Below are 13,581 nucleotides of genomic sequence, written 5' to 3'. Positions count from 1 at the left end.
ATTTGCCCTTCGAAATCTAACAATGGCCTTAAATTCATGCCAGTTCTCCTTTTTAATCAGTTGTGCCTTATCCTGTGTTTAATCATACCTTGTGACACACCAATCTAATCCTACAGTTGGCACACATTACTTCTTGCTTTTAACCTTTCTGCCTGAAATGTTATAGTGACCATTATTTGTAATCCATCCACACACCTCCGTTGATTAGATTAAAAAAAAAAAAAGTAAAATTGAAGAATGATTTTCAACTCCAAGGGAAATTCTTTGGATAAAAGTTGTTGGGTTAAAATTCAACTGGTCATTTGGCTTTGAAGAAAACGGGACTCCCTTTCTAGGGTAGTGTTGTTTAAGTGAGATGTTGTGGAAGTTAGTGAGCAGTGAAGGGTCATCTGACGTTTCTCTGGTTAATTTGAAAGTGACGTCACAAGATTGTGAATTCTCTAGAAGGTAGTGAGCTAGACTGTCCCACACACCTGAAGATCCTGTTTGTAACTGCTAGAAGGACCCCAGTGTCTAAGACAATGCATGTATTGACTAATGGCATTCAAGACTACCAATACCCATGTTTGAGTCAGGTATTACTGTGATGGTGCAGGTTTATATGCAGACAATGTTTAGCTTTTCTCAACATTTGCAGATTTCAGTGCCTTGGACATCTGGAGTAGGGATGCACCGAATCCACTTTTTTCGCGAAAGATTGGGCCAAATACAGAATCCAAATTTGCATATGCAAATTAGGGGTGGGAAGGGGAAAACCTTTTTACTATCTTTTGTGATAACGTCACATGATTTCCCTGCCCGCCCCTACTTTGCACATGCAAATTTGGTCCGGCCGGGCAGAAGGAGTCGCCGAATCCTGAACCGATTTGGTGCATCCCTAATCTGGAGTCTTAGTTCAACAGTTAGGAAAGGGATCCTCAGATGTGTGGGGCAATCCATTATTTTAAGTGTTGCCTTTGGCAGGAACCCATAGTACTAATCATATTTTGGATAACCATGACACGTCAATTGCTTTCACTAAATAGATCTGATCTCAATGAGATTGAACTGCTTTAAAGGGCAGCAGAGTTGTACATGTATAAAATTTCTTTCATTCCTTTTATAAACTGACTGAAGCCAGACACATGGGTAATTCAATAAAAAGTCTGTGTGTCCACATCTAGTAATCCATAGCAACCAATCAGATGTTTTTCAAAAAGATGACCTGTAAATACTACTTACTGACTGGTCGCTTTGGGATAATAGACAAGTAGTAAACTCCAAAACCTTTATTACATTAGTCCAGGATAGACACATAAGGTCACTGGTGATGTAGTGCGGTCTATTAAAGAACAAGAGGATTTTGGAAATACTGCATTCCCATTTACAAAATATCTGAGTGCTTTCATATTTCACTTCACCATTTTCCAGGTATGAGAAGATGATCAGCGGGATGTATCTGGGAGAAATCGTGCGCCAGATTCTCATAGTCCTCACAAAGCGGGGCATCCTGTTTGGAGGCAAAATCTCAGAGCGTTTACTGACCAGAGATATATTCCCTACCAGATTTCTCTCCCTTATTGAGAGGCAAGTTTTAATAATTTAATTTCCTGTTTATGAAGGGGGGGGGTTTAATATTAGACAAGGTGGTGGTGCTAACTAATGGCATTTCATACATATTATTTGGTCTGTACCTCTCATTTATATAAAGCATATATTTTTATTTAACATAGACTTAAAGGAGAAGGCAAGGCTTTGTGCATTTGGAGGTGCCAAATGTTAGGCACCCCCAAGTGATTGTATTGACCTGAAACTGCAGAAAACTGCACCGGCCCAAGGTTATACCAGTGAGCACCACGGACCGATCCTTTTCTGTCTTCTTCTTTCTTCAAATTTCTCAGGGCAAACAAATGCGCAGTTGAACAAAATAGCCCACTTTTTCGTTAAAGTTCGGCTTTTCTTCTACTGCGCATGCACAGCCACGTGAAGGAAGACGGAAGAAGATCGCCAAGTGCACAAAGTTTTCCTGCTCCTTTAAGGAATGATTCATTATTCATTTGATATGACTGTACCTGTAAAATGTCTTCTTTAAAGTAGTCCTTGTTTTTATTGCATTGTGCTTTCTCTCCGATTTGCTGTGTTCAGCCATATTTTATCTATTGCCTAAACAATTAAAAACTTGAATTTTTGGTGTTACTGTTCCTTTAAGAGCCCCTGAACACAAGTTCAAGAGCAAAACATCTACCTGCCCCCTCTGTCTGCCGTTTACTAATCCAGTCCTGACTAATGCATTCAGCAAATTTGTGCACTCATAAACACAGCATACACACAAAGAAAAAGACGATTGCACCTTTCTTTGCATGCTGTGTTCTGGTTTGCAAATGAGCCCATATGTGTAAATATCCTTTTTTCCTTTGCCCTTTTGTTTCCTTTTCTTTTTGCTTTGTTTTGATGCAGGAAGATGCTTCCTATTTTAAGGATTTATATCAAACAGATCATAATTTAGTTTTGGATATAGTTGTTTTGGTGTTGCCCATTGATTCTAGATTCCCTAGTTCAGCAGAACTTTCCATAACACCTATTCATGGCTCGTAAATGGAAACAAATGGTATCTTGCTTATTTTTTTAGAAATCTTGAGCTTTTTATAAATTAGGCCACATTTGTTGTGCACATTAAAATGCACAAATTAAATGAAAAACTGAAAAAGTTTAAATGCCTATTGTGTTTTTTCTTTTGGGTGCTACAAATTATTTCAGCTGCATCCGCACTGATGTCGGAAAGTATAGTATAGTATAGTAGCCTCCTATAATAAATATATTACAAGAGCACTTGTAGCCCCATGAAAATGGCATACTGTTTTTTACATCCCCAGCAGGGTGCTTGTTATCAGGCCCGGATTTGTGGCGAGACCCGGGTCTAGGGTGGCAAATTATTTGGGGCAGCTTGCTGAGAAGCACTGGGGACACACAGTTCCCCACTGCTCCGGCGTGTGTGCTCGCACGGGCGGTGGACGCTAGGATGCCAACTGCGCTAGGAACGCGCGGCCAAGGGGCGCCCGCTACCTGAATCCAGCCCTGCTTGTTATATATTTGATACCCCCTGTGCTTAAAGTGTTCTGAGATGTAGAAAGTGTGACAGCATCCCTGCATAGTGGAAAATTTATAACGGTTAGAATAGTAAATTTGAATTTTCAAATTATTTTTTTTGTCAAAACTATAAGCACCAACTCGAATGAAAATTCAAACCGTTCTAATTTGAATATTCGCCACCTTAAACCTGCCGAGTAAATTTACAAGTCAATGGCAGAGGTTGGTTGAACCATTTTAATATGTTAATTGCCTTCCTGTCTTTTGAGGGGTTTTTTTCGGAGGAAATGTTGATTCGAATTTGATTACAATTTTAGATTTATTTGATCGAATATTAGGCGTTCAAGTTTTTTCATAAATAACCTTCCTTTTGAGTTATGAGTACATTCGGTTTTATTAGAGTAAAAAAAAACTTTCTACCTTAATCCTCATAGTTCCCTGCAGAGTCCCCTAAGAGCTTAAGAAGTATGCATGGTTGTTAATGAAAATATACATTGCTGCATGTGGCTGATTAATAATGAATACTCTCTTGTGTATATATGGGGCCTTCTGCTTGGAGTTGTAAGAAATTCTTCTTGTTTTCCTTTCCAGTGACACACTGGGACTAGTACAGGTTAGGTCTATCCTGACAGACCTCGGCCTCCGCAGCACTTGTGATGACACAATGCTTGTGAAAGAGGTGTGCACTACTGTATCGAGGAGAGCGGCTCAGCTCTGTGCTGCTGGTGTTGTCGCTGTGGTGGAAAAGATGAGAGAGAACAGAGGGCTGGACCAGCTGAAAGTTACTGTGGGAGTGGATGGAACATTATACAAACTGCACCCCCAGTGAGTACAAAAATTGACTCTCTGGCATAAATATAAAGAGCATTTATTCTATGTCTTTGGATTTCATTAGCGGGTAAAATTGATGTAGTGTCGGCGTGAGCTTCAAAATATAGTGAGCAAGCTGCAGAATGCTCTTCCCACCATTTGGATTATAAAAGCCTAATAAAAGGCTCAATCGTTGCAGATATGTGTTTAGCTATTGCTTTTATAATAAAACCTAGTGGGAGGAAAGGGAAATGTTTTAACCTTGCTCTCTTGCTGAGCGGTCATGACTGAATTAACAATGCAAGTAACGTTGTTGTGGGTGGAAAGAGCTTGATAAAACCACAGGTGATGGTAATAAATATTAAATCTTTTCAGCCTATATCCCCTGACTGACGATAATGTGCCTGATCTTTTTCCCTCACATTTTAATATATATAACTTAATAGAGTGCTCTTTGGATTTGTTTGCTTCAGGTTCCCTTTTGAGCTCCAACAGAGACGTACATTAGCCCATATGAAAACATTGCTGTTTCCGCCATTGAGCCCTAGTTTCAAGAATATGCAGGCCATCAAAACATTTTCAGTCAAAATATTGCCCTAATTGACCTCAAATTATTACCTACCAGGTATACATAGGACAGAAAAAGACATTTTACTGATATATATTCCCAACTGGCCTTCAGACTGGGCTCCCCTAGGCAAGGGTCTCACAGTTTGGCCACTACTGGCTTAATACATTGACTATCTTTGACATATTAAGGATGCCTCGGCTGCATAGTCCTGCACTACAGTGGGACGATTCTTATAGAGAAATGTGTGGCTGGGGACGTCGGGTTAAAGTGTAGTCTCTGTATTATCTAACAGTTCTGGCCACATGCTTGGCATTTGATAATGTGTTTGCTTAAGATGTCTTTCAAACATGTACTTAGTATTGATTAAAACTTCTTGTAGACTTGCCAGCTTCCTGAATCCTAGCAGCTGCACTGTACAGCAAGCAAATAATATTAAGTAGATATTAGGTTTACTCAAGTATATCAACATTGCATTGTCCTTCTGCAAACTGGAGTAGATGCCTTTGCTGCTGATTTTTGTGTAATAGTTTGTATGAAAAATGCATATCTTTTCTGTTGTTGAAGGTATGGAAGCTTTAATGTATATGTAGATTAGAGTTGTCCAATCCCTTACACGTGGTGGGGTCACATTTAGAGGCTAGGAAATATTAAAATGATCTCCTACAAAGTCCCTTTGGGTTGGCTGAGAGCCATAAAATTCCCTTGAAGGGACCGGATATTCCTTCTAATTGGTACTCTAACAACCATAACCCTATTAGATATTATAATTGCTGTGTATTTTATTGCTACTGCAGCTTTGCCGGAGTGGTTCAAGAGACTGTGAAGATATTGGCCCCACGGTGTGACGTCACATTTCTTCAGTCAGATGACGGTTCGGGGAAAGGGGCTGCACTGATTACAGCTGTGGCTTGTCGGATCGCTGGCGCAGAGGCACGTGCAGCTTAGGACAAGCTTGGAATTATAGCCGGTAAACCCAAGTCTGAAAGAAGCACTGGTTCTCCTTTGAGTGTTACACTGAAAAGAGACTCTCTTGGCCTTAGTCCTACAGGAGATGTAAGAGTACAGACTGTCTGTGAATGCCGGCAGCACTGAGTTATCGACCAGAACCAGATTTAAGGGTGGTCTGGTTAAAATGTATTGTGTATGTAATGCTAACAAGATTCTATATTTATTTCAAGAAATACAAGTTTTGAAGAATAAATCTTTTTCATGAACTTGTGCTATTCTTACTTATGATCTACTAGGTGCATTGCGTTTGAGTTTGTACAAGGACACAATGGTGAGGATTAACAAAAGTAATTCTAATTGCCTGAGTGGCGTCCGCTCCAGCTATCCTGTATCTGTGATTGGCCCAATGTGACCAATGTCAAAACTACATGAAGCACAGCAAGATGGCTTGGTTTGGCGGAACGATAAGGGATATTTTAAAATATTAGTGTACACCTATGTTTTCTGGTTAAGAAAAAAGGACATTTAGAGGGAAGTTTCCCTTTAAAGTTCCCTTTTTGTATGTTGCAGATAGAAGTTTTTTCAGCAACTCTGCTTTTGGACTTCATTTATTTTGCTCTTTTTGAATTCCCCTTCTCTTTTGCTGCTCAGCAAAGTGAAACAAACCAACTCTTTGCTAGAATAAATGGCAGCAGCAGTCAGAAGAGGGGGCTGATTGTGAGGATAGATTTTTATTTTCATTCTCTTCTGTTTCTATTTAAGTTTGTTCCTATTCATACTTTTTATTGTGACATTCAAACATGCCTGGTAACCTAGCAACCCGATAGCAGTTTAAGTTTGAAAATGGAGAGCTGTAAAACAAGGGAATTCATAGAAAACAGTTTTTTTTTTTTCCCTCTGTTGGGTAAGGTGCAAATTGTCTTTAACCAGTTGCAGTTGTCTTATTCAACCTACACAAATGTAAAGCAACCATACATGGATTATTGTCTGTAATGTCTCCATCAATCAGGAACAAGAAAGTGTTGCGTTAAAGGGCAGATAAACTCGCACCCTCTCTAGTTCTCCTGCACTTAGACCCTTCCTAGCCTCATTAGTCACTGGGTAAAGCTCCATGGAACCTCTGACCTAAATACACAATGGGGTTGCCAACATATCACATCCCATATCAGACTTGACCCAAAACATGTGCACTGAAAGCTAGATCAGGCTTCCACTATGCATGCTGCTGGTCAGTTTAGTTTAATTCTAGATGTGAAACATGACAGCCACTAATCCTACTTGGTATTTAAGGCCAGGTACAGGGGTCAGTTCAGCATTTTAAGGCCAGGTACAGGGATGCCATAAAAAATTATTGTGGCAGTAGTAAGTTTATACAGGGGACCTAATACATAAAAAAAAAATGTATGACCCACCGTGATGTTGCTGGCTCAGCCACTCAAGACCACAATGACAGGATCAAAATACATTTCTCTCCAACTAATATTTTGGTTGGGGCTCTGACACATTAGGACTCTCTGGAAAATCATTTTAGAGAATTACTTCTTTGGTCCATGGATACTGTCATTTTTCTATATCTGCCACAAGCCAAATTTATCTCAATATTTTCTGCTACAAACTCCGATCAAATCTGCTCGGGTTTTTTACGATTATTTATTACCTTTTTCTTGAAAATTTTGCTTTGCGGGGGGGAAATTTTGTTTTCTGATTTTTCATCCGAAAACTCAGATTTTTGGGGTATTGTACGAAACCCAGCACACATCAAAAAATCATTGGGACTTCTCCCATTGACTTATATGCAACCTTGACAGGTCTGAGATGCCGGATTTTCAGATTCTGGCTTTTCCATCCTTGTGGCTTTAATAAATTTAGAAAAATTCTTGAAATGTCTGTTTGAATTGAGTTTAGTAAGTAACCCCCCCTAGTTTACTAACATTGGAGATAAATATCTGGAGAGATTTCTGGAGATGTTGCCGATAGCAACCAGTCAGATCTTAGCTTTTGTTTTCTAACTTATAGGTGGCTGTTAAAATCTTATTGCTGATTGGTTGTCATGGGCAATATCTCCAGAAATCTCTCCAGATATTTAACAGCCACCTATGTTAGAAAACAAAAGCAAAGATCTGACTGATTGCTATCGGCAACATCTCCCGAGATCTCTCCAGATATTTGTCTCCAATGTTAGTAAACATGCCCAGCCAGACTAAATGCAGGCAGAGTAGGGCACACGCGGGCAGAGTAGGGCACACGCGGGCAGAGTAGGGCACACGCGGGCAGCATAGGGAAGGCAGAACAGAGCAAGAGACAGGGAAACCTATCAGGACCACTCTAAGATGTACTACATACAGTGAAACAGTGCTGGTGCCCCATTAGCATTTTGTGTGAACAATGTGGGCAGTTTCATTCTGGGTCTCAGGTGAGCACAGTACAGGGCTTTAGGGATGTGAACAATAGAGGAGTCACAAGTTTGAACAATGCAGGGAGATCACAGGTGTGAACAATACAGGGGATTAGTCTGAATTTGAAGTTTAAACAATGCAGGGGCCAGTAAGGGCTCTTACTGACTAGCGGTTGAAGCTGCGCTCACCTGGGTTCTTTTTTTCTGCGTTCAGCTGCAGGGGAGCGCAGGAATAGACGCATTTAGCTTTTTTCAATGGGGCTGTACTCACACAGGCAGCATGTTGCGTCTGAACCTGCGTTTGGCTACACGTGCCTGTGTGAGTACAGCCCCATTGAAAATAGCTAAATGCGTTTATTCCTGTGCTCCCCTGCGGCTGAATGCAGTAAAATGGAACGCAGGGGAGTGCAGCTTCAACCGCTCGTCAGTAAGAGCCCTTAATCTCTGTAGTGAGACCATTTGAAGCTTACACATGCTAAGCAAACAAAGCAGGTAGGTGGAGGGCCACCCACCTGGAAATGAATGATTTGTATACCTGTATTCTTGTGAGCTACACAACTGAATACAGGGCCACAAAAAATGTCCCACCTTACACTGCAAAAAGTAAATAATTCGATTATCTGTTATTTAACCTTTTAATAAGGACAGATAGACCATAGGTTCGGTAAACTCACAATTAATTCCACATTTAAAAGGATTCACAAAAATTCTAATTTCCATCTAAACAAAAACTATTGCTTTTGAAGCAAACATTTGGCTATGAATTGAATAATACTGGTTCATTCCAAAGTGTGTGCAGACACTCAAGGATAGTGGAATTCTTCTTTTATGCAATGATGCTGTTTTTAGTGTGTGCTACCATGCCCCTTAATAAACATATGCACACAGTTTAGCAATATATATAATTTATTTACATTCAAGTCACCTAAAAGTACTATACACCTTCAGCGGAATGAACAGAATATATACATAAGGCCAAGTGTAAATACTTGAATGCACTTTAATACAGAATGTAGAAAAAAACACTGGTTATTACACCACAATTTTAATATTTCAAATAATTGGTCTTGGTCTTCAATTAAGAAAACACTTGTGCGCACACCTTCACAATCACGCTCGCTCATTCGCTCACTCCTAGAGCAGGGAGTGGTCCTTATTTGCATATGCAGCTGGCTTTAGGGAGTAAAAGGGCCAATAAAAATGTGACGTTTAAAACTTTTTTTATATCTATATATTATATCTATATATATCCCTTGATATATGATAAAGTAAAAAGTGACAGCTCACTTGCCCTTCCATATCCTTATGGCTATTAGATTAGTGATGTGTTCTGATGGGTTACAGTTAAACTACAATGCATCTTTCTCCACGTACTTGGTTTATGGGTGTTGGTTACAAATGAACAGCACAAACACTGGGTGTCACTGTCTCACCTTCACTTGACAAGGCAGCAAACGACATTTGATTTGGAACGACAAGTATATTTGAGGGCATTTTTCTTTCTTTTTTTTTTTTTGGATGCTGAAAACCAGCAATGTGTATTGATTTATTCCTGGAGCACAAACAGAGTGCAGTATAAGTTGGGCACTGCCTGCACAAAAAGGATGCAATGTACAATTGCTGGAGGCTTGGTTTCATCTCTTTAAAAAGGCTCTAATGTCACATAGATCATGTATAGACAAAGGCTTTGATTTGCAGGTGCAACATTATAAACACGCTCCCTTGCCTTGCTTAAGGTTGAGTGTCATTACTGATTTCACTTTATTTGGTTGCATACAAAACGGGCGTCTTGCTCCCCGAAGATCTGGCTCTGCATAAAGGAGCTTAATGTCTCATTAACCCTTTCATTTGTTCTGGGATTCATACATTAACAAACGAGATATGAGAACATCGTTCTAGATGTCCGGTGCCCCTTTCTCTTGCTGAGGTGGGGACATCCTAAGGTATAGAGTGCACACGCCTAAGCCTTTCAGTGGCAAATGTGGTCCCTGGCCAAGAAAGAGGCTGGACATGAGACTTGCTGGGAAAGAGTGGGTGATAAATACACCTTCAGCATTCAGCTTCTGACATCATGTAAAAGAGAGAGTCTTGCTTTCCAATCTCCGCTATAATAGCTGCAAGTTGTGTCAGGTTTCCTTTGGGAAAGTTCTGGGCCTCCCAAAAGTTCAGCAGGATAGCAGTTGGACTTGACTTGGAGATGAAGAATCCTAAATGGCTGCAATGAATACACCACAATTAAGTATTTCAAAGATGAAGTCAAGAATACTTACTTCCCTGTCACACATAAATAATTGAGTGCATTACAGATTTTTGCTAGGAATTAAAAAAAATTCAGGCAGCACAAACGTCACTGTAATTTAATTAATGGGTGCTTACTAATGTAGTACTCAATTCAAGATACCGTATATACTCAAGTATAAGCCTAGTTTTTCAGCATCCAAAATGTGCTGAAAAAGTCTACCTCGGCTTATACTCGAGTCAGTGGGCAGTAGCTGAGATTGCAGTCACTTTTAATCATTCCTATCCCTACAGTTCGCTTGGGGAGAGACTGCAATATTACACAGCACCCTCTGCACATGGTAGCGGGACAATTCACACAGTAATCCGTTTGGCAATTCTCTGTTACCATCAACTTTGCAAAGAAGTCCGGTTGATCGCTGGGGGAGCCGCTTTGGCTGGGAGACAGGGCTGTAGTTGTGTCTAGGCTTATACTCGAGTCAATAAGTTTTCCCAGTTTTCGTAGGTAAAATTAGGTACCTCGGCTTATACTCGGGTCAGCTTATACTCGAGTATATACGGTAAACGTATTTGGCAACGTTACAATTAAAAGTTACAAAATAAAAACTGTTGGACACATTTGAGCTTGGGGCACCATATTGGTATCTTAGAGGGTATGCTCCCCTCAGCAAAAAGAGGCAAAGAAAACTACCTGCTTCCCTGCATTTTTACCACAATGTTCTTACCCTTTAGAGGAAAAAAAAACATATCTACACAGCAGCACCATCGATGCACAACCAGCAGGCAAATTGTTGCTGATACAGAATAGACACGTTGCGTCAGGAGGACAAGTGTTCTGTTTTTCATAGAGAATTCCCATTGTGTATTTGCTCATCTTTTTCAAGAGGTCTTAAAAGTTCAATTTAAGGGTTCATACAGACTGCCATGGCAACAGTGTATTTTAGAATATTGGACATTGCTAATGTTGTTCTCTCTGAGCCTTTGCATGGAGATGTTCACAAAAGGCTTTGCACAACAGTTTTTACCGTGTTATGGTTCATTTCAGCTGTAACCTCAGTTTGGGGACATGTTTCTTGTTCTTATGAGAAACAGTCTAACGTGTGAAAACTATTATTTCACATGTATTATTATAAGTATTTAATTTGACAGACAATTTTGTTCATGCTTTCTTTTTTAGGGGTAGATCACTTTATATTCACTTTGCAGTGTTTAAATTTCAGCAGATTCATTCGCAAAATTCATTTTTATTACCATTTTTCATAACCTAACCTTTTAGTCGGACATTTAAAGTACGGTCTGTTTTTTAGGGAAGGGAAAGTGGGTCCCTAGCAGCCATATAACTGCATACATTCCAAACTGTAAGGTTGTACAACAGAAAAACAATATTGCAAAACCAGGAAGAGTAAATAAAGACCAACTGCAAACTGTTATAATACTGTAGTCTACATCATACTAAAAGTTGATAGTCCCAGGTGTCACACAGCACTTTTTAGCTGGTATATCTCATTGGCTCACATTGATTTGTACTGGGTAACTAGCGAAAGTGAATTTGCATTTTTTTGGTCCAAAGATACTATACTAAGCTTTTTCAGGCTAAAAAGCTGTCACGTCTTCCTTGCCTTTATCTTTAAAGTGCATGGGAAACTGCAAACTAGAAAGAGGTGGAAGAGGCAAATCATCTTTTAAAAGTGACCAATTGAATAGTTATTAAATATGGAATACTCTATAACGGTGGTCCCCAACCAGTAGCTCACGAGCAACATGTTGCTCTACAATCCCTTGGATGTTGCTTCCAGTGGCCTCAAAGCAGGAGCTTATTTTTTAATTCCAGGCTTGGAGGCAAGTTTTGGTTGCATAAAAACCAGGTGCACTGCCAAACAGAGCCTCAATGTAGGTAGGCAATCTACATAGGGGCTACTAAATGGCCAATCACAGCCCTTATTTGGCACAGCAGGAACAGTTTTCATGCTAGTGTTGCTCCCCAACTCCTGTTACTTCTGAATGTTGCTCATGGGTTCTAAAGGTTGGGGATCTATAACATACTAAAAGATATTGTAAGGGTGAACTACCCCTTTAAGATTTTATAAAGATTTCAAAACTACCTAGATACACGCATAGCATTCTTAAAGGGATACTGTCATGGGAAAACATGTTTTTTTCAAAACACATCAGTTAAAAGTGCTGCTCCAGCAGAATTCTGCACTGAAATCCATTTCTCAAAAGAGCAAACAGATTTTTTTATATTCAATTTTGAAATCTGACACGGGGCTAGACATATTGTCATTTTGCCAGCTGCCCCAGTCATGTGACTTGTGCCTGCACTTAAGGATGGAACTGCTTTCTGGCAGGCTGTTATTTTTCATACTTAATGTAACTGAATCAGTTTCGCTGGGACTTGTCTTTTACTATTGAGTGTTGTTCTTAGATCTACCAGGCAGCTGTTATCTTGTGTTAGGGAGCTGCTAACTGGTTACCTTTCCATTGTTCTGTTGTTAGGCTACTGGGGGGAAAGGGAGGGGTGATATCACTCCAACTTGCAGTACAGCAGTAAAGAGTGACTGAAGTTTATCAGAGCACAAGTCACATGACTGGGGCAGTTAGGAAACTGACAATATGTCTAGACCCATGTCAGATTTCAAAATTAAATATAAAAAAAATCTGTTTGCTCTTTTGAGAAAGTGCTGAATTTTGCTGGAGCAGTACTATTAACTGATGTGTTTTGGAAAAAAAACATGTTTTCCGATGACAGTATCCCTTTAAGCAAAACAAAAAGGTCCCTTAAGGATTGTTAATTTGAGATTTTTAGCCACATTTTAACAGCACAGTACTAGTTACATATTCTAGCCTATAGATTAATTTCAGGTGTTTTTGATCCTTCTCTCCGGTCACACACGCTTATTTTGAACATTCCCCCAATTCATTCCATCAATCAGCAGAACCCCCCACACACTCTTTAAAAAAAGGTTAAACCCACATATCCAAAAAGTTGTGCCCGGCTTTTGGTGTCTGCTAGCAATTAATATATCTTCTATAAATAATGGAACTTTAGCCATGGGGTGGGAATAAATTTATTCTCAACATTTGCTGTCTGAACTGATTTGGGAATTGATTTGTGTGCTCCAGTGACTTTAGGACTATGTGTTTGTATTATACAGACTCTTATTCGTTCGTGTCCCTCCCTACTCAGCTCATAGCCCTTTCCCTTTTCTATAGATGCCTCAGCCTCTTGCAGTATTATGTCTACATTGTCCTGGGATAAGTATAGCAATTAGCAGTATAGCAATTAGCAGTGGCAGACAAATGTGTCTACATGCTCATTTACTGCTGCAGTTTATACTGCTAATGCAGTAAATGTAGGACACGTCTGCATTAATTGTACTCTTGACTAAATATGTCTAAAAATATTTGAATTCAAGAATATAGAAGCAAAACTATTTACTATATATATTTACATGTTAGTAATTAGACTATTGTATTGTGTTGCAGTAATATGTATTACATGACAGCGAAAGGTCACTTTCTGACCAGAGATACAGTTATGGATACACCATAA

The 13,581-nt window shown here is 39.6% G+C and overlaps 2 protein-coding genes across 5 annotated transcripts in view; one reads left to right on the top strand and one right to left on the bottom strand.

Annotated features, from left to right (window-relative positions):
• hk2.S (hexokinase 2 S homeolog) overlaps positions 1-5,661 on the top strand; it is a 37,886-nt gene extending 32,225 nt beyond the window's left edge. For all 3 annotated transcript variants that reach the window (XM_018256101.2, XM_018256103.2, XM_018256104.1), the window contains 3 exons: positions 1,411-1,566; positions 3,658-3,891; positions 5,242-5,661. In XM_018256101.2, the coding sequence (XP_018111590.1) occupies positions 1,411-1,566; positions 3,658-3,891; positions 5,242-5,392 (541 nt within the window). In that variant the 3' untranslated portion in view covers positions 5,393-5,661. The remainder of the gene's footprint in view (positions 1-1,410; positions 1,567-3,657; positions 3,892-5,241) is intronic.
• Positions 5,662-8,678: 3,017 nt separating this feature from the next.
• The window catches only part of unc5a.S (unc-5 netrin receptor A S homeolog), a 245,473-nt gene continuing 240,570 nt past the window's right edge, over positions 8,679-13,581 (bottom strand). For both annotated transcript variants that reach the window (XM_041588683.1, XM_018254612.2), the window contains one exon: positions 8,679-10,005. In XM_041588683.1, the coding sequence (XP_041444617.1) occupies positions 9,840-10,005 (166 nt within the window). In that variant the 3' untranslated portion in view covers positions 8,679-9,839. The remainder of the gene's footprint in view (positions 10,006-13,581) is intronic.

This window comes from Xenopus laevis, chromosome 3S (assembly GCF_017654675.1).
Source record: "Xenopus laevis strain J_2021 chromosome 3S, Xenopus_laevis_v10.1, whole genome shotgun sequence".
Classification (NCBI taxonomy): domain Eukaryota; kingdom Metazoa; phylum Chordata; class Amphibia; order Anura; family Pipidae; genus Xenopus; species Xenopus laevis.
This window is presented reverse-complemented; position numbering and strand designations above follow the sequence as displayed.